Genomic DNA, 21692 nt, shown 5'->3' on the forward strand with positions numbered 1-21692 from the left:
CCTTTCCATAAGTGCCCAGCAACATTAAAAAGGAAGGAAAAATAACCCCAACATTCAGTAGTGGTAGAACATTTCTTATAGGGAATAGTACATCTCCTCTGCCTAAGATCTCAAACTGAAAGCAGTCAGCACCACACTAACCCCTGCTTTGCTCGCCAAGCCTCGCTCTCCCTCTCTGGCTGTCTCCTGAACGATACCAGATGCCACTCACTAGTCCTTTCCTCTTAACCTTACCCTGGCACTAGTACACCTGACCCCATTCTAACCCATCCCCCCCAACCACTAAGCCTGCCCCCACCGCATCTAACCACTGTGTCTGACCCCTATCCTCACCTCCTCTTCCAACTATCAAACATGACCCTCATCCTCACACCCCTTCCCTTACCACCATGCCTGATACCCATCCCCTCCAACTCCTTTAACCACAGGGCCCGAGGCTCATCCCCACTCCTTCTCCAAACCACCCTGCCTGACCTACAATTCACACCCACTTCCCAAGTCACAGCCTTTGATCCTGATCCTATCCCTCTCCCCAAACCACAACACCTGAACCCCTTAGCCAACCCTAATTCCCCCACCCCAGCATCATGCACGATATCCATCCTCACACCAACCTCTAACCACTTGGCCTGACCCCATCCCTACTCCTTCCACTAACCACTGTGCCTTTCCCCCACCCCTTCTAACCATTGCACCGGACAACCATCCTTTACCCTAAACACACCACCTTGACCCCCCCATCCCCACCTCTAACCACTGCATCTTCCCCCCAGCTAACCACCACACCTAACCCCCATCCACTTTCCTATACACCACAGGTTTCCTCTGGGTATTCTGTTTTTCTCCCACACTCCAAAGACATGCTGGTAGGTAAATTACATCTACCTAGTTCCTAATATACTGTATGTGTATGTGAGATAGGGGACCTTAGATTGTAAGCATCTGGAGGAAGGGACTAATGTGAATCAAAAGTATGTAAAGAACTGTGTAAATTGATGGTGCTATATAAAATGAAAACAAATAAATCTTGTGATCTATACTTCTGCCTCAACCTATTCTACAACTACATTGTAGAATAAGGCATTTGTTTTAGGATAGGAAAACTATTAATCACACATGTAAAACAAATTGCGCGATCAGTCAGGGTGTAACATGTTACAAATGCAAAAGGCCATCCCAGCAAACCCCCCCAAAGTCTCAGTTTGGACAGCGAGCGGGGGATCTTCTCCCGCTGCTCGATGCCACAATAAAGAAAACGTGGACATGCTGGGTTCTCTCCGCCCAGCCACATCATCCATTCACAGTATTCTGTGAATGGGAAAACTACAAGTCCTGACATCCTTTGTGGCTGTCGGCTTGTAGTTCTCAATGGAGCTACCATGGCGCTGTTCAGCGCTCTAGTAGTACATTGTCTCTCCCTGTCAATGTGCATCTGCTTGCCCATACAAGGTACGAATAGACAGATACACTGACAAGTCTGCAGGAGTCCAGCATGGTACCTGCGATATGCTGGTCGCAGTGCAATGCTTTACAGGCTCCAAGTAAAAAAAAAATGCACATGTTATTACCTGCAAAAGATGTGCATTTTTATGTAAAAGGTGAACTTATCCTTTAACTCCAACTATGCATGATCATTTTTTTCAGGTGATGATTATGTATTTTAAAGAGGATGAACCTTAGGGAATTTTTTATATATAAATTTGCAAATAAAAAAAAATGCAGAAAGCAAGAAATGCATTAAACTCATAGCAATTACACATTCAAAAGATTTTTTTTTTTTTGGGGGGGGGGGGGGGTAATCACTACTACCTGCAAGAGATGCACTGTGTATTGTCTGAGATATGTATATCGCCTGAGATAATGCATATGACAGAAAGACCCCATACACACTATTCGATTTTCTGCAGATTTTTGTCTTCAGATTTACCAACACCATATGAGGTCAAACCTTAAGAGTTTCAATTTTTTATGCAATCAGGCAGGCCCTTGCACTACATGGTTTTGGAAAATCTAAAGGAAATCTGACAACAAAAGTTGTATAGTGTGTATGGGGTCAAAGACTAGCAATTGCCCAGGAATGTTCAATTCTAGTTGCACCATTGTTCAACGTAAAAAGTAGTATTGTATGTAATGAAGCTCTATTCTACACAGGACCAACCATTTTCTTTACAAGTAAAGTAACAAGAGTAAGAGCCGATTCACACTGAGGCAGCACAATTGCCTCAGGCGACCTGCACACAACAGCAGCGGCGACTTGCAAAACGACTTCTATATAGAAGTCAATGCAAGTCGCCTCAAGTCGCCCCCAAAGTAGTACAGGAACCTTTTTCTAAGTCGGAGCGACTTGAGTCGCTCCTATTAGAACTGTTCCATTGTACAGAACGGAACGCGACTTGTCAGGCAGCTAAGTCGCCTGACAAGTAGTCCCAGTGTGAACCGGCTCTTACAAGTCATTTAAGTGGAGACATAAGCTGGAAAGAGTGTGTTAATTAAGTAAAAGCACCTGAGCAATTGCCAGAATACACACCCTTTCATTTCGAGGTCTACAGGCAGAAAACAATCTACAGGCAATTAAACATCTCAACTGGTCAGTAATTACTTTTACCCAGAACTGCCTCTAGCAGTACATTTCCAAAGGAAATTAATAATTAAATATTATTTAATAAATATTGTATAGAACTTTAAAACATTCCTAGATCACGGCTTGTCTGAAAAGTTGTTATATGCATACAATTACATTGTCTGCTGGAAGATGTCACATACCAGCGACAAGTTCAACAATAGAACTACAAGACAAAATATGTGAAGTAAATGTAACTTAAGCTGGTAAAAGATTGAAATGCCTCTGGTTCAGCGGGGACTGAGTGAATTTTGATCCATCTATGGGCAGGCTGGTTGTACAGAAGTCGATCTCTGGATCGACTTCTGTACAAGCAGCCTGTCAGATTTTTTCACTCAGTCTGAATTCAGCTATGGCTGGCACCACTGATCATTGTATTCTGACAGCCGAGACCTCTCACTACTGTCAGAATTCAAAAGCTCCCCAGTGTTGATGGGGGGATCTAATCATTTACTTTTTTCTTTCAACCCACTGGGTTGAACTGGGTTATCATTTATGGCCTGTCTTAATAGTACCAGTAAATACTGTGAGGGTCTATAAAAGCCAGTGAAAAGAAAAGATAGATCGTGTGAAATCAGCCAAAAGTTCCCCAAACTGTGCTGGAAGACTTGGCCACTAGTCATAATGCCATGACACTTTGAAACTCAGTAATGACCCAGTCAAAAAAAAAAAAAATGATATATATCTATATATAGATATATATCTATATATATCTATATAGATAGATATATCTATATCTATATAGATATATATATATATATATATATATATATAAAATGAGTAAACCAATGTTGGCAGGAACAGTCCTGATATGTTTTTTTTATTAAGAATTTTTTTTTTTTTAACGAAACATTAAATAAACCACACAGTGTAATTAAAGCGGTTTCGTAAACATTCAGGCTTATTTAGTTTAATGACACATGAGCAGAGCTGCATTTTGGATTATTTTCAATCGTCTTAAACGGGACCTCGTCCAAAAAGTTTTTGCTTTTTGGCCTCAATAAAATCAGGTTTTTTTTTCTGCTAGTCATTTTGCCTGTTTATAATACACTTGATATTAAACCCTATTTATTAATACTACTTGAACAGAAATAAACATTCCTAGATCACGGCAGCCAGCTGTATCTGGGATTTGATGTAACTTTTTCATCGCAAATAAATCTTTTGTGCAGCAATCCTTCTTCGTGTTTCTACATTTTGGTCCGTGGGAAGGACTAGATTGCTAGCACAGCTTAAAGCATTCAGTGCACCTCACCCCTTGAACATATATTATATATAATTATATATATATACCATGTTTCCCCGAAAATAAGACCTAGCGTGATTGTCAGTGATGGCTGCAATATAAGCCCTACCCCCCAAAAAAGGCCTTCCCTGTTTCCCCAAAAATGAGCCCTACCCTGAAAATAAGACCTACAAGGACTTTAACTAGGGCTTATTTGGGGGGGTAGGGATTATATTGCAGCCATCACCGACAGTCACGCTAGGTCTTATTTTCGGGGAAACAGGGTATATATATATATATATATATATATATATATATATATATATATATATATATATATATATATATATATATATATATATATATCTCAAGTTATAACTTTTGTTTGCTATCATAAAACTATTGCTACTACACACAGACGTGCAAAAATAGCTGTCAGTTAAAAAAAAATTAAATGAGACTTTAAATTTATTTGTGTATATATAGATTACATATACATACACAAAATAAATATATATAAAAAGTCTAATTTTAATTTTTTTTAACTGACAGCTATTGTTTCATGTTTATGTGTAGTAACAATAGTTTTATGATAAGAAACAAAAAAGTTAGAATAACTTGATAATAGCCCTATTTATTAATATTGCTTGTAGAGAACCACATTATTATTAATAATATATACTGTGTGTGTATACACACACACACACACACACACACATATACACACAAATAAATATATATAAAGTCTCATTTATTTATTTTTTTAACTGACAGATATTTTGCATGTTTATGTGTAGTAACAATAGTTTCATGATTCATTGTTGTTTCATTGTTATCATAAAACTATTGCTACTACACATAGACGTGTAAAAATAGCTGTCAGTTAAAAAAAAATTAAATGAGACTTTAAATTTATTTGTGTATATATAGATTACATATACATACACAAAATAAATGTATATAAAGTCTAATTTAATTTTTTTTTAAATGACAGCTATTGTTTCACGTTTATGTGTAGTAACAATAGTTTTATGATAAGAAACAAAAATGTTAGAATAACTTGATAATAGCCCTATTTATTAATATTGCTTGTAGAGAACCACATTATTATTAATAATATATACTGTGTGTGTATACACACACACACACATATACACACAAATAAATATATATAAAGTCTCATTCATTTATTTTTTTTAACTGACAGATATTTTGCATGTTTATGTGTAGTAACAATAGTTTCATGAAAATAAACTTGCTTGTACAAAAACAAATTATACTAAATAATAATAAAACATATTATATATGCATACATATGCACACATGCACAACAGGAACCTGGAAAAATATTCTTGCTATACTGAATGCTAAACATCAATAGAAATGAAGCAAAAACGAACAATTATATATTTACCTTCTTCCATGAAGTCCAGCTGCTCAGCGGAATCATCGTAAAGAGCCTCCTGCTCACTTTCACAGTCACACTCATAGCATTCTTCTTCATTTAGCGTCTCGATAAATGACATAATTAGAATTAAAGGATCCCAGTGTCCATTAACAAACAGGTAAGAGAAGAAGAGCCCAGCTCTTTAATAGTTAAAGGCACCGGCTGGCTGGCCCCTTAGGGGCCACATGTATGGCACGGTGGATGGAGAGGGGAAGCCCCATTTGTGGGGCAGCATCCCCCCGTTCACTCACATACTTGTAGCAAAGGTCTGTGTGATTAAACCTGAACACTATCAGCCCTGACACCTATGTGTAAGCAGCAGGGACTGGATCCAACCAAAGGACACACTGCACCTGTAACATCGCTGTTTGTATAATTAAACCCTTTGCAGACTGAAAGCAACGTAGGATTGTGAATTTTATTTTACAAAGCACACAGCTAAAAATCACTAACCTGCACACTTCTAAATTTCAATTAGAAACAAAATCTAAAATGTACATCTCTCCCTCCTTTACAGTAAATGGTATAACCCAGGCTAGTTTCATAGCAACCTGTAACAAGGAAGCGTGGGATGATACTACACCTTGGTGAGGGTGGGACAGCAGGTTGCCTTGTCAATGATTCATTAACCCTGCAAGTAACGTGGCACCAAAACATTCCATTGCACAAGTGTCAGGACCCGGGGAACGCTGTCTGTCAGGTTAGTATTTACCTACACTGTCTCCGCTCTTCAGGAGGAAGCAGGGGCGGGATTGTCAAAACACTATATTCTATATGGCAGCATGTCATGTGATCAAAGGACACTGTTTCAGGCTTTTGAACATCCCGAAAATTACCTGGATTACTCAACTTTATAAAAACACTTTAAAATAAAATAAAAAAACTTTCAAAAAATTCATTAACAAAACTGAAAACACATCTCAAAGTAAACTGTATCTATAGCCTGTTCATTTTTTTTTTTTTTTTTTGCCATTTGTGTCCCGTTGAGATTTCCTTTCCCTAAGGCTGGATTCACACCTATGCAGTTTTAGTGCTTTTTGCATTTTGCAGATTTGCACTACACAAAGTGTTCCATAGGAAACCATGTTACATAGACTGTAGTGCAAACCTTCAAAATGCAAAAAGCACTAAAACTGCATAGGTGTGAATCCAGCCTAACTGTTCCAGAAACACAAACAGTAAGTGAGTACAATTCCCCTCTTAGCTGTCATTGGAACGGGGGTTATTTACTAAAACTTGAGAGAGTGCAAAATCTCGTGCATCTCTGCACAGAAACCAATTAGCTTCCAGTTGTTTTATTTTTTTTTGTGTCAAAGCTTAAGGCCGGGTTCACACTGGTGCGACAGCCGTCCTACTTTGGATCCGACTTTGCCCTGCGACTTGAAGCCGACATACATCCGACTCATGAACAGGGATCCAACTTGGATCTCCGCCAATACCAGGCACTGTTTGGTATGAATCTTGAGGGAGGAACTCCGCGCCAAATTTGAAATAAAAAAATGGCATGGGTTCCCCCTCCAAGAGCATACCAGGCCCTTCTGTCTGATATGGGTTTTAAGGGGTCCCCCCAAAATCCATACCGGACCCTTATCCGAGCACGTAGCCCGGCCGGTCAGGAAAAGGGGTGGGGACGAGCGAGCGCTCCCCCCTCCTGAACCGTACCAGGCTGCATGCCCTCAACATGGGGGGGTGGGTGCTTTAGGGCAGGGCGGCGCCCTGCAGCCCCCCACCCCAAAGCACCTTGTCCCCATGTTGATGAGGACAAGGTCCTCTTCCCAACAACCCTGGCCGTTGGTTGACGGAATCTGCAGGCGGGGGGCTTATCGGAATCCGGGAGCCCCCTTTAATAAGGGGGCCCCCAGATCCCGGCCCCCACCCTATGTGAATGAGTATGGGGTACATCGTACCCCTACCCATCCACCTGGGGAAAAAAAGTGTCAATAAAATAAATAAAAACACACACTAGACAGGGTCTCTTCTGACTTCTCCGCACTCTCCTGCCTCTTCTCCCGGTCTCCGGTTCTTCTCCCGCTCTCCGTTGTCTTTTGCCAGGGTCCTCCGCTATCTTCTGCTCTTTTGCCCGCTATTTTGCTAGCGTTGGCCTGGTCTTCTCCGCCATCTTCTTTCCTCCAGTCTTCTCCTGCTGTAATGCAGTGTGCGCAATGACTTATGAAGGCATGGGGCGTGGTCACCGAGTGATGTCACCCAGTGACCCCGCCCCTAATGACGTCACGGCCCAGGGCATGATGGGGCGGTGACGTCATAAGGGGCAGTGTTTAGACCCCTTTCACTCTGAGGCAGTTTTCAGGCGTTTTAGCGCTAGAAATAGCCTCTAAATAGTGCCTGAATACCGCCTCCCATTTATTTCAGTGTGTCTTTTCACACTGGGGGGTGCGCTTGCGGGACGAGCAGCATCTTTGGAGCGGTTTGGGAGCGCTGTATTTAGTGCTCCCAAAACGCCCTGCCTATTGAAATGAATGGACAGTGCTTCCTTCTGTAGGGTTAAAAGCGCCCCGGTAGCGTCCAAAAAGCACTGCTTAATGCAGCCGTTCCCCTATGTCCATCAATGGAATATGAGTGGGGTGGGGGCATGGTAGTGGATTAGGGTGGTACTTCATCTTATTTTTTTCTGAAAAGGTAAATTTACATTTTAAAAGCACTGAAACAAAAAAATGCTTTTTTTTTTGCTGGATAAAAACCACGCTCGTATACAATGTTATCATGTGAGCAGATGTAACTTAATACATCAAGATACATTGTTTTAAAATAGGAACCTTGGCTCCTAGATCATCATTGGTAGTGAAATAGATACTACAAGTTGACAAGATACATCTGATGGAAAAGAGAACCATTCTTCAAATGGCTGACTACTATACACATACTAAAAAAAAAAAAAGGAGTGACCTGGTTATACTTAGACCTCTTTCACACTGGAGGTGTTTTTCAGGCACTAAAAATGCCTGTAAAGCGCCTCCCCTGCAACCCCAGTGTGAAAGCCCGAATGCATTCACACTGGAGCGGTGCACTTGCAGGACGTTAGAAAAAGCCCTGCAAGCAGCATCTTTGGAGCGGTTTAGGAGCAGTGTACACACCGCTCCTGCCCATTGAAATGAATGAGCACTGCTGCTGAAGTGCCTGCAAAGCGCTTCGGAAGCGGTGCTTTTCAGGTGCATTTAACCCCTTCTTCATCCACTAGCGGGGGTTAAAAGCGCCCCGCTAGCGGGCTAGAACTAGGGACGCTTTAACGCTAATACGGAGCGGTGCCAGTGTGAAAGGGTTCCTAAGGCAGTAGTAAACTGCCCCAAAAAATATAAAAAATTGGGCCCCCTGCAGTGGTTTGTCATAATGTGCTTGTATGCACTGTATACAAGAACATTATGACAGACTTACCTGGACAAAGAGTCCTCCAGCGCTGTCATGACTTCCCAGGGCTTTTTTCCACCCGGTCTTCCTTTAGGTTTATGGGCTCCAACTGTATGAATGACACGAGTATGCCGTCCCTTCAGAGCGCATGCACAGGTGCGGTCACCAGCTGCATCCTGTGTGAATATCTCCTAAACACTGCAAGTGTTATAGAAAATCCTGTACCCACAGGTAGGTCTTATTATAGGCTTACCTACAGGTACAAGTTAAAAAGTGGAGTTTACTTCTCCTTTAAATGCTCAGACTCCTGTAAATCTCTCTCTATCTCCAAATACAACAAAAAATGCGGAACAAAGCATAACTGAAGTATATATAAAGGAGCCCTGTGAAATACAGGTCATTCCCCTGGGAAGCAAAAAAGTAGATGGAAGCTTATTTCTGATATCAAGGTGTAGCACATTCATACAGTTGGAGCCCATAAACCTAAAGGAAGACCGGGTGGAAAAAAGCCCTGGGAAGTCATGACAGCGCCAGAGAGTAAGAGGCACTTTTATACATAAATATTGGACATGCCCAATAATCATCCCATACTTCCTTTAGGTTTATGGGCTCCAACTGTATGAATATCTCCTAAACACTGCCAGCATTTGTCTGAGCTTGTAGGTAAGATTGAATGAAGTACATCTGGTGTCATGTACCAGAAGCAAAGAATTTTATATGAATTTTCTTTATAAAGCGTGCATATTGAACTCTTTGCTGCTTGGTTCCATATTATCTGCCACATCCCCAATAGGAGTTCTTCATTGAGAATCCTCCCATTTGAGCATGTAGCGATGCTTCCCTTTCTCCTCTATGTGGAAAGCATTCAGTATCTTATAGATTCCTGATATGAGACCCTTCTGTGTGTTGCCTGCTAGAATTATATTCTCAAAGGGGGATGGAGGTGAAAATTGTAGGTTTGGGGCTATGGTTAGTGCGTAGTGTCGTATTTGTAGATACCCATAAAATGCCTGCCTCGGTAGGTCATATTTGGTCTGCAAGTCTGAGAAAGGCAGCAATCTACGGGATCTGAGATCTACTATACTTCCGAAGTGGAATAGGTTCCTAGAGGACCAGGGGTGTGACATCTGGTGTGTGAGACTATCCGGCACTCTGGGATTGCAGACAAAGGAAGTTAAGGTCGATCTCTCCGAGATCAGTTTATTGGGTTGTGCTATCTTCCGCCACATCTGCCGTAAAAGGGCCATAGGACCCAGTAAGCGGTCGGGAGCCACATCCACATCTGCGTTCCATAATAGGTTGTTCGGGTGTATTGGAGCTAGCCATAATTTCTCAATCTCTGTCCACTTGTTGTATGATCTTTGAGTAAACCATGAGGCTACCGCTCTTAGTTGCGCAGCCTGATAGTATTTAGTGATGTTTGGGAAAGCTAGGCCCCCCTCACTGCGCGACGCCATCAGAACTGAACTTGGGATCCTGTGTCTTTTGTAGTTCCACGTGAAGTCTAGCAGATCTGACTGCAGTTTCCAACTCACTTTTAAGGGCTCCTTCATACCGGAAAATATAAATTGTATGTACAAATGCAACCTGGCAAGTCAATGTGATGTCGTGTAAACTCTCATGTTAAATAAAGAACAAAAAAAGGAATTTGTTTTCTATCATATCACTTTCTTGAAGATATTCTGTATCCCTATACCAATTGCTTGCTGTTGTGATCAAATGACAGCTGACACATCAACTAGAAATACAACACCACTGAAAGGGATCCAGTGCCTGAAATGCAGGAGAGAGCACTACGGTATTGTTCTTTCCAAACTTTCCTTTGCTTTGGAAATAAGTTGGTAGGTTTCAGTAGCTTCAGTAGTTAAATGGCAATTTCTTATTAAATACCGTATTTATCAGCGTATAACACGCACGTTAAGAGGGAAGTTTCAGGAAAAAAAATGTAATATGAAATAAAGAACTTTGAAGCAAAATGGGGGTCAGTGCCCATCAATGCAGCCTCACCATTGCTCATCAATGCAGTCTCATCAGTGCCCATCTGCAGCCTCCCCATTGCCCATCGATGCAGCCTAAACAGTGCCCATCTGCAGCCTCACCATTGCCCATTAATGCAGCCTCGCCATTGCCCATCAACGTAGCCTGATCAGTGGCAGATTACACAGAGGGATCTCCTGTTTACTTGGTGCTTGCAGTCACACACAGTCCTGCCTCCTGGACCGGTTCCTATAATATACAAAACACTGGTCCAATGCCGGGACATGTAACGTCTATCCTAGGAGTCGGCCAGGAGGCGGGGGACCGTGTGTGACTGTGAGCGCCCAGCAAACAGGAGATCCCGGCTGTGTAATCCGGTGGCGCTTGCGCCCCCCCTTCCCGTTCGAGGCTGCCCAGGTAAAATATCAGTGTATAACATGCAAACATGATTTGCCCTCTATTTCCAGGGGGAAAAAAGTGTGTGTTATACACCGATAAATACGGTATATAAGCTTGGTATTTTTCATTCAATCGGTGGACTGAACGAACAAAAAAAAATTTGACAGATTCCCTTATCCACACAAGCATTGTAGATGTTGGAATCTCTATTGTATTCTGACAGCAGGGACTCCCCTCTCCAGCCAGAATACACAGATTAGTGGTGCAGTCATTGGCTGCATGCTGTGATCAAATGCTGGTTTTCCAGCTGGACCATTCAACGGAAGCCTGTCTAACAACAGTCTTTGGTTAAACAGAGAGGGGTACACACGTATTGAAATTCAGCTGGTTCCAGATGAATTTCGAAAAATGTATACCTTACTTTACTCTTGCAAGTGTTTTATGGGCCCCAAATCTCAGAAAACCTCATCTCTTCTGTCGGGTCATGTAATGGTTTACAAGGACAGCATAAGAATGTCAAAAATAATTAAACATATTTGGGGGAATTCATAAAGGGTGTCATAGCCTTTAGAACACCATTGGGGCACAGCATCAAAAATGTTGGTGCTTGCGCCCAATTCATGTACCTGCCACAGACAGATACACACATTTGTCCGTGACAGCACTGAGGAAGGAGTGTGCACACTGTACACCTCTTCCTCAGTGCACTCACCTCCCCAGCCACTACGTCCGTCACGCTGACAGAGGAGTTTTATACTGGAGGTGGTGGAGCCTGATGAAGACTAGTTCCCCATTAAGTTCAATGTAGTCCAAAACACTTTCGCACTAAACCCAAGGGGAATCTTTGGTCGCGCTTCTATCAGAGCTCTGAGGAAAGGGGCATGACCTCCAAAACGCATCAGCCAACCAACCTTCTGTGCCTAGGATGAGACACAATCCGCTCAAGTTGGAGCAGATCATGTTTACTTTATGTTTTTTATTGACATGTGAGTATCCATTTGTCTATATGAATTCAACAAAATGTATCAATGGTAATGCACGGGGTGGTTGCGTCAACAAAATTTATCAATGGTAATGCACGGGGTGGTTGCGTCCTCCTGTATATTTTTGCACCCATCAAGTCTACTTCACTTTTGATTGGCAGCGAAAAGGAAACATCCAATATCTGCTTTCAAATTCACTTATTGCTGTGCGCTGTCAATCACAAGTAAATCGGACCTTATAGGGAACTAGTCTCCCAGTTCCCCATCAGGCTCTTCTCACTAAATGAAGTGTCATTTTCAAAATATGGGCAATATGACATTGGCTGTATTTCCAAGCCTATTCTTTACATTTAGCTTTTGGCTGTGGAAAATCGAAATGAGTCAGTGATGCAGCCCACTTGTGGGGAGCTGTCATACAAATGACAGCTTCCCAGCACAGGCATGGCCCACTATGAGTACTGGCATACCTCTGTATGCCAGGTCAGAGCTTGCCTTAAAAGAGAAGTATAGCCAAAGCCATTTGGCTATGTTTCTCCTATGGATCACTGAAGTGCAGTTCGTTCTGCACTCCTGTGACCTGTGCCCAGCTCACAGCAGGCTCAGGAAAGATCAACACTTTAAAAGTTGGGATCCAACCAGATGCCTGGACCGGCAGCTTGTTCAGCCTCTCGTGAGGAACACCCTTCACAGCCCGGCGCTCCAGTGAGTGCTGGAGGGGCAGAGTAGAGAGCCTGTGACTGACAGTTGCTGTCTCTCTGCAGGCTGAAGACTGACAGCTGAACGATCAGAGGTGTTTGCTCAGTCCTCAGTCTTATGCCCTGTACAGACGGTCGGACATTGATCGGACATTCCAACAACAAAATCCATAGATTTTTTCTATGTTGTCTCAAACTTGTCTTGCATACACACGGTCACACAAAGTTGTCGGAAAATCCGATCGTTCTAAACGCAGTGACGTAAAACACGTATGTCGGGACTATAAACGGGGCATTAGCCAATAGCTTTCGTCTCTTAATTTATTCTGAGCATGCGTTGCACTTTGTGCATCGGATTTGTGTACACACGATCGGAATTTCCGACAACGGATTTTGTTGTCGGAAATTTTTATAGCAAGCTCTCAAACTTTGTGTGTCGGAAATTCTGATGGAAAATGTGTGATGAAGCCCACACACAGTCGGAATTTCCGACAACAAGGTCCTATCACACATTTTCCGTCGGAAAATCCGACCGTGTGTACAGGGCATTAGAGGCTGCAGTGGATAGATACAGCTGGGATCAGTGCTGCAACCATCTAGGCGAGTATGACTGGTTATTTTATTAAAAAGCCATAATTCTCTTTTCATTACTGATGGTTTCCTAAACTGAGAACTGGTTGTAATTCTTTAAGAATTTGTCGCTGCAATGTTGACAGTTTTTTAAAGTGGCTACCTGCAAAACTGCCTGACGCACATGTGAGTAACGTTACCGACACTGGTGCAAATACTTGCCTCAATTAGAAGCATGTAGTTCTTAAGGGAACTACCACAAAACCGCTTTAATTAATGCCTCCGACTATTTCCAGCATTACAGATATAGAAGGTACTAATATACAAAGCAGAGGTATCCATCTACTAAAGCATGTGCCTCTGGTATATGCTCAGGAGGTTACAATGATACATGTTCCTGTTACAGAGATGACACTGGATTTATGAAGCAACCACTCTTTGCAGATGTGATGTGTCAGGTTACCATACTGCTAATTCCAACACATGCTTGCTGCACCTAGTGATAAAATGAAATGTTATCTCTGGTGACTAATGTTTAATATCAATAGAAAAAGCAAAACACACAGAAATGCACATCAACCTACTTTCTTTATTGATTTATTTATACAGTTAGTAACAGTGCCTCCCTATCCCCCACCCCAAAACGTAAACAAAACATGGTCCTCATGGTACCTAGAGATCAATTTATGAAAGGGTGTCAGTCATTAGTAAATTGTATCAAGGTACTACTACTTCTGTTTGAGGGGTCAGTCTTTGGAACATACCTTCTTGGGTCAGTAAAAATATCAAAACAATTACAGTAGATTTAGACATGCATCTAAAATTTCCCTTGCCTCTGAAGCCCAATCTGCTTCCAGATTGCACTCCAGAGGCTACTGACAACCGATGAGGAAGCGATGCAACACATCCTCAATGCTTGTTTAAACCCCATTGTTGCAAACACATGCAGAAATGTGTGTTGTTGAAACTGCAGCCGTGTGAAAGGGGTCTCATACTGTGTTTGTATGCAGGCAAAAATCCAACTAGGGACAGGCGGGTATGGTAAACGTAATTCTCATTTCCTGTCATTTTCCTCCACACCCCTTATGCCACTGCACTGAACTGTACATACCTCTGCCTTGTCTGGAACCGACCCTGGCCTGTTATACGACCACGCTTCTGCCTAATGCTAAACTGTACCTACCTCTGCCTTCTCCAGAACTGACCCTGGCCTGTTATACGACCAAGCTTCTGCCTAACGCTAAACTGTACCTACCTCTGCCTGCTCTGGAACTGACCCTGGACTGTTTGACCACGTTTTTTGCCTGCCTCTTGGACTGATCATTTACCCTGCTATGCTAGTGGGAACACAGGGGTCTCACATATGTGAGGGGCTCCAGAAATGTTTTTCTGGATGAAGAAAACTAATTATTTAGTTTTCTCATTCCCATATTTAGGGTCTGGAGACTTGGAGGCTTCAAAGAGATTTGGGTGGGAGAAGCCTCTACCCCTGTCCCCATTCTTTCCTGGCCTGCTACTTGGACCATGTTCCTACTTACTACCAGGACCAATATTTTGGCACTGCTGACAATGTCTTTACTTGCACTGACCCTGGACTGTATATGGACAGTATCCCTGCCTGTACTGACTATGGACAATTCCATTCACTTTCGCTGACCACGTCCCTGCCTGCTGCTGTGGACAACTGCACTACTAAAACCACAGGTAATTTTTGTTTACCCTTTGCTCAGCAGAATGTATTTTAGGGTGTAATTCTTGGTATGTTCATGCTATGTGTTAGAAATATGAAGGGCCTTCAAAAATGTGATAGGTTGTAAGGATGTTAGATATGTAATTTATGCTCCTAGAACGCCTGAATGTGCTACTTCAATGCTGGGCCTCTGTATGCAGCCAGGCTGTGTAAAAGTCTTACACATGTGGTATTGCCATACTCAGGAGGAGTAGCAGAATATATTTTGGGGTGTCATTTTTTGCTATACATGCTATGTGTTGGAAATACCTTAGAAATGGACAACTTTGTGTAAAGAAAAATGCGTTTTTTTTTCCACATTTTCCAAAAACTTCTGGAAAAACATGAACCGTTCAAAATACTCATTATGCTTCATAGATTATACGTTGGGGTCTTTGCTTTCCAAAATGGGGTCACTTTGTGGGCGTTTCCATTGTCCTGGTGCTCCAGGGCCTTCAAAAGTGTAATAGGTGGTTGAGAGATTAGATGTGTAATTTATGCTCCTAGAACGCCTGAATGTGCTACTTGAATGTTGGGCCTCTGTATGTGGCCAGACAGTGTAAAAGTCTCACACATGTGGTATCGCCATACTCAGGAGTAGCAGAATATATTTTGGGGTGTCATTTGTGGAATGTACATGCCATGTGAGAGAAATAACCTGTTATAATGACAATTTGGTGTGAAAAAAAATAAAAATAAAAAAATCTTCCTTTTGCAAAGAATTGTGGGAAAAAAGAACAACTTAAAAAAACTCACCATGCCTCTTACAAAATACCTTGGAATGTCTACTTTCCAAAAAGGGGTCATTTTGTGGGTATTTATACTTTCCTGGCTTGTTAGGGTCTCAGGAAATGAGATACCTCCGTACATCAGGTGTGATTAGATGTGATCAATTTTCAGTGATTGGCACCATAGCTTGTAGAATATAACTTTCACACAGACTAAATAATATCCACTAATTTGGGTTATTTTTACCAAAGATATGTAGCAGTATAAATTTTGGCCCTAATTTATGAGGAAAAATTACTTATTTGCAAAATTTTATAATAGAAATGAAGAAAAAATTATTTTTTTTTACAAAATTTTTGGTCTTTTTTCATTTATAGCACAGAAAATAAAAAACCCAGAGATGATCAAATAGCACCAAAAGAAAGCACTATTTGTGTGGAAAAAAAGGACGAAAATTTCATATGGGTACAGTGTTGCATGACTGAGTAATTGTCATTCAAAATGTGAGAGCACCGAAAGCTGAAAATTGGTCTGGTTAGGAAGGGGGTTTAAGTGCCCAGTGGTCAAGTGGTTAAGAAAGGGGGCCCCCATATCCTGCCTCCTCCCCCATGTGAATGAGTATGGTGTACATAGTACCCCTACCCATTCACCCAAAAAAAAAACAAAAAAACAGTGCAGTGTAAAAAAAAAACCAGGAGGCGGTTTTTGACTTTATTAAAAAAAAAGCCCTTTGTTAAAAATGAATAATGTCAATCCCGATGGCTGTCTCAATCGCAGCCGACCAGATTAAAGGAATAAAAAAAACGCTCCTCCACCGACAAAAGCTCCAGCTGTTCTTGCAGCTCCGGTGTCTGATGTCACCCAAAGAACCCATCTCTTTTTGACATCACCGTTGACCTAAGGGTCTGGTATGAATTTGAGGCAAGGCCCCCACGCCATTTTTTTTTTCAATAAATTTTGCATTGCTAACATTGCACACACAACACACAACAGGAGGGGCTACAGGAGCAGGGGTCTTTGGGGAAATTTGACCTCTGAGCACATGTCACAAGTCGGATCAGTTAAGATGGTGATCTGACTTGGATGCGACTTCCATTATATTCAATGGGCTGAAATCGCACCCAAGTGAAACCAAAGTAGTCCAGGAACCTTTCTAAAAGTTGGAGGGACACAAGTCGGATCAGTTAAGACAGCTCTCATAGGGAAACATTGATTTTGAAATGTCATGCGACATGCGCTTTCAAATTTGGATCTCATGTCGCAACAGTTTGAACCGGGCCTAATGGGTCTCTTCCTGCACACATACCTTCTCTGACACAGGTGAAACATGGTGGGCAAAATGACTCTTGTGAATCCTCCAAGGATTCTTGTCTTGCATATATAAATATTAAACATAAAATATACGTTTGAATGACAGTTTTGAAAAGCGCATGGAAGAGTCAATGTCAGGTTTTTAAAGTAGAATTAGTTTACCGTAATTTTTTTAATACTGCTAGCAGGAAAGGTTTTATAGCAGAAGAAACATGTTTTTACTTAATTGTGCATTGAAAGCCACAGTTGTGCATTTCAGTGATCAATAATGGCAGTCCAGGAGCCAGGACAAAGTATTGTAAGTTCCATGGGCATGCATAGGGGAGTTACATCACCCATGGCCAAATAGGAAAGAAAGACAACACAACACTGGAGAAGTCTAAAAGAATATGGCACCAGCTGCAATGCCATGAAAATGGGGAACTAGATGCATTGCTGGAGAGGGGGAGTTTTGGAGGTAAGTCTGCCATTATTGTGAAGAAAGAAATGCTGCACTACAAATATAACAAGCATAATATAAAATCTTAATTCTAATAAACAATCATCAAGTACAGTGATAACAAACTTGGTCCATCTGTGTATGCAAATTATCGGTCTTCTAAAATGTTTGTGTCCAACAATCTTAAAAAAAATCCTATAAACTCCAAAAAAGTGTCCAAACGTATCCATATATCCAACAAACTTGAATATTTGTGTTCCTGTGAGTCCCACCACTATTCATATAGGGATACTATCACCTAAAAAATGACCTTACAGAACCAAAGTATTGCAGGCATATCACCCTTAGAGCCGGGATAAAGTCCATCACTCCACCAATGATGGTATACGTAAATGTTGAAGCTTCCAGAATAAAACCACTTTGGTAAACTCAAGGAAAAAACAAAAGGAACAACAAATTTCTCACTGTATAACTGATATTTGTTTAACAGAGTAGAATTAACTTACATGTAAAAAAAAAAAGACACTCTCTCTTCAAGGCTCTTAATATGAGATATACTATTCAGGAAGCTGTATGGTGAGCCAGGCTGTGTGTCTGTCAGCACTACACAGGCATCAGAGCCAATATAGTCTCTCCCAGAGTTCCTTCTCACTCCAGACCTCTCTTTGCTCCACCCAACATGTTTTGTCATAATGTGATCAGGGTCATATGCCATTATGTCATTAGGGCAAGAGCCCCAGGGAAAACTATTAAATGTTGTACCATCCTATAAGCCACACCACCCCATTTTGCACACTAAAAACTTTACATTCTGACTTTAAAATTTCTATTTTTCAAAATATACTTAAAGCGGAGTTCCGGCCGAAATGTGACTTTTAAGAAACAAATAACCCTAGAATACTCTTGCCTCCTGCAATGTAACAAAGGTATGCTGTAAACTATTCCCAGTTTTCTATCTGTACAACATTGTTTTCTTACTTTGTGAAGTTTCTGCACAGCGCGGCCATCTCCAGTGTGGGCATCTGAAGCTACAGTGTCCTTATTCCTGGATTCTGTGCATGCTGCCTACCCAGCATGCACCTGCCGATCTCGCACATGTGCAGTGCGGTGCAATTTGGGTCAGCTTGGCATGGCAAGCTGACCAAGATTTTCTATAGACGCCAATGTTACTAAAGCCGTGCAATGCCAAGCTGGCCAAGATCTCTCAGGAGCCAATGCAAAACCGGAAAGGACGTCTGCGGCCGAGGCCCCCTAGAGGAAGAAGTGAAATTAGATATAGGCATAAATCAGGTAAGTGAACAGAAAAGAAAAAAAAAAATTGCCAAATCATTTTAAGGATGCACATTAGTGCTGCATGGTGAGGAGAGAAAAATGTGGGTGGAACTCCGCTTTAACACTGCTCCACTTTTGGCTTTCCAACCCTCTTATTATGATCATTATCACAGACACACATTTGCTAATTCAAAGTACTGTAAAACAGGCAAATAGTGAATAGTATATATTTAGTTCATATGGAATGTACAAACAGCAATTTTACCATGCTGCCAGGGCCGGTGCTACCACTAGGCAAACTAGGCAGCCACTAGGGCACCCGGCCACTGATGTTCCTACTCTCTGCAGCACGCAACTAAGTCTCAGCATCAGCAGACAGCTGCTGCTCCGTTCGCACATAGTGTCAGAGGCGCATCGGCGGTGGAGGACTGTGTCTGTGTCCCAACACCCGAATGAATGGAAGCAAGCAAACATTCATTGATGGGCGCTGGTGAGGCTGCATTTGATGGGCGCTTCATTAAAAAGGTGGGGTATACATGGGCAGGGCAGAGGGGGGTGGAGTCTGGGGTGGAGCCAATGGGGCACAGCAAAATGAGGCTTCGTCTAGGGTGTCAAAAATCCTTGCACTAGCCCTGCATGCTGCCTCCAAACAACAAAAAAAGGGTCATGAGAATGACAGCGATTGAAATCTATTCCCAGCTATAGGATCAGGATACCTGTATGTGTACGTGAATTTTATATGTTGTAGTACATTCTAAAATACATTTAGTATCCTGAAAAAGAAGCAGTGGGTCATCATTAACATGGAATTGCTTTGACTAAATCAACACCATCTCAGTTTAAGGAAGAACTGCAGTACGGGGGTGTTCCTCTTTTGGAACAATAGACATGTGCTTTTTGCTTTAACACGGGGCTAAGCAAATTAACAGAGACCTTATGTGTCTTGGGTGTTCTGTTACATTCAGCAGCATCTATTCCAACAAAGGAATTGCCCCCTCTCTTCCGTAGATTTCTGACACTGCAATTCAAACCATTAACAAATCACAATGAAAAGACGTTTGTCTATAAGGGCCAGTTTACACTGCATTATCTTCTGGTCACAATTATTGCGTGGCGCTACATTAAGTTAGCCTATACAAATACACTAAAAAAGGTGCATGCACTATTTTATCAATGCCACACAACACAACTGACTGACCAACACCAAAAAAGAGGTGTTAGAAAAGGAGTGGGCCATGACCAACCAGAAGACTTCAGGAAAAGGTAACACAAAAATAAAAAAAAATTAAGCCAAAAAACAAAAACAAAAACCCAAGCATGCCCTGGGCCCAAAGGTTGTGTCTCCCATTCCAGTCCTGTGCAATATACATAACCTTATTTATACTGTTAAGGGTCCTTATTGCTGCACTGAATGGCATGAAAGTAGTGACATGTGGGCCTATTTTCTGCAGAAATACACTGTGATCCCAGAACGGCAGGATGATGCACCACCAGAGGTGGCGATGGTGGATAGATCCGAAGAATGTCTGTGGAGGACAGTGCTACCACAGGTGTATATGACCTGCAATGGATGATGGATTAAACAAATGTCTGCAGAGTACAATGCCACCAGAGATTTATCATGACCAGCAATGAATGATGGATCAGAGGGATGGCTGCAGAGGACAGTGCCACCAGAGGTGCATTATGACCTGAGTTGAGGTTGATAAGAGCATTTCTTGTTTTTACTTCTGCTATGCAACTTATTTTTTTAAAAACCTGGAGCTGGAAAATGAGCTAGGAGTGCCAGCGGGGAACCTAAGGAGAGGAGGCTCGGGGCTGCTCTGCGCAAGACTATTACACAGAGAAGGTTAGAATGACATATTTGTTATTTAAAAAAAATAAATAAATAAATTTAGAATCACTTTAACAACTGGTAAAATGCACATGTGGTATTTTCACTGATAACTGAACTTAACACACTGTAAAGCACACCACACCTGTGGTAGAGCTTTTGCAATTTAAAAGAGAAGTATGGGATTCACTTTAGAATCATACTTACCTAGGTGGATGCAGCATCGGTCTGATGCTGCATCTGTACCCCGCCGGCTCTAACACTGAGAGCCGAGAGATCAAACCCCGCCGATCGCTCAGTTTTCACAGTCAGAGCCTCTCTGCTCTGCCCCCACCCTTACTGGAGCGCTGGGCTATGGGGAGGTTGGGATCAGCCGGCTCAGGTCCTCAGCAGCTTACCGAGAGGCTGAGCCGGGTGCCGGTCCAGGCTCCTGGGTGGATCCCGACCATATGGTCGTGATCTTTCCCGAGCCTAGACCAGCTCTGTGACGTCAGTCAGCTGTCTGCTGAAAACGGGTCACAGGAGTGTAGAACGAACTGCACTCCTGTGATCCACCACAGGAGAAGTACAGCCAAATGAGCTTTGGCTGCACTTCTCGTTTAACCCCAGTGAATCAAACAAGCCCTTCTGTTTTGCCAAAAACCATGCCCCCTCCCTCTGTCCAGAATTCCGAGGGACTGTCCTATTATTTCACAAAAATCCCAGTGTCCCAAACACGTCCTACTGCCACTAGAAAACTTGTTCCAAAACCTGGTAATGGCTGCATGTCAGCACTGTCAGGCAGAATGATCTCCTGCCCAACAATGTCTGCACATAGTTTTATTATTTTAAAATGATCATTTGAGCCTGTGAGACATCGTAATCAAGACATATTTTGTAGGTGCACGGACTACGAAAAGCAGGTATATTTACCATAGTATCATCATTCCCTTGGCAATTCAAAGTATAACTGAAGACAAAGCTTTTTCCTTTTGTTTTGGATATAGTGTGGAGGTGGAAGGTTTTTAGTGTGGTCTGAAGCTTCAAAGAAGATTTAGTTTAAATCCAGTGAGCTTTCCTTAATGTTATATAGATGCAAGTTGTTTTGGGTGTGGGTGTC

The 21692-nt window shown here is 42.0% G+C and overlaps 1 protein-coding gene across 11 annotated transcripts in view; it reads right to left on the reverse strand.

Moving 5' to 3' along the window:
• The window catches only part of TRAK1 (trafficking kinesin protein 1), a 234172-nt gene that overhangs the window by 92812 nt on the left and 119668 nt on the right, over positions 1-21692 (reverse strand). The window contains exon 1 of one of the 11 annotated variants that reach the window (XM_073630388.1): positions 5260-5624. The exons of 9 other annotated variants lie outside the window; for them this stretch is intronic. In XM_073630388.1, coding sequence (XP_073486489.1) covers positions 5260-5371 — 112 coding nt within the window. In that variant the 5' untranslated portion in view covers positions 5372-5624. Of the gene's footprint in view, positions 1-5259; positions 5625-21692 lie in introns of those variants that run through there. One more of the 11 variants, XM_073630390.1, reaches the window with a different exon arrangement.

The sequence above is a fragment of the Aquarana catesbeiana genome, linkage group LG05 (genome assembly GCF_042186555.1).
Source record: "Aquarana catesbeiana isolate 2022-GZ linkage group LG05, ASM4218655v1, whole genome shotgun sequence".
In the NCBI taxonomy this organism is placed as follows: Eukaryota; Metazoa; Chordata; class Amphibia; order Anura; family Ranidae; genus Aquarana; species Aquarana catesbeiana.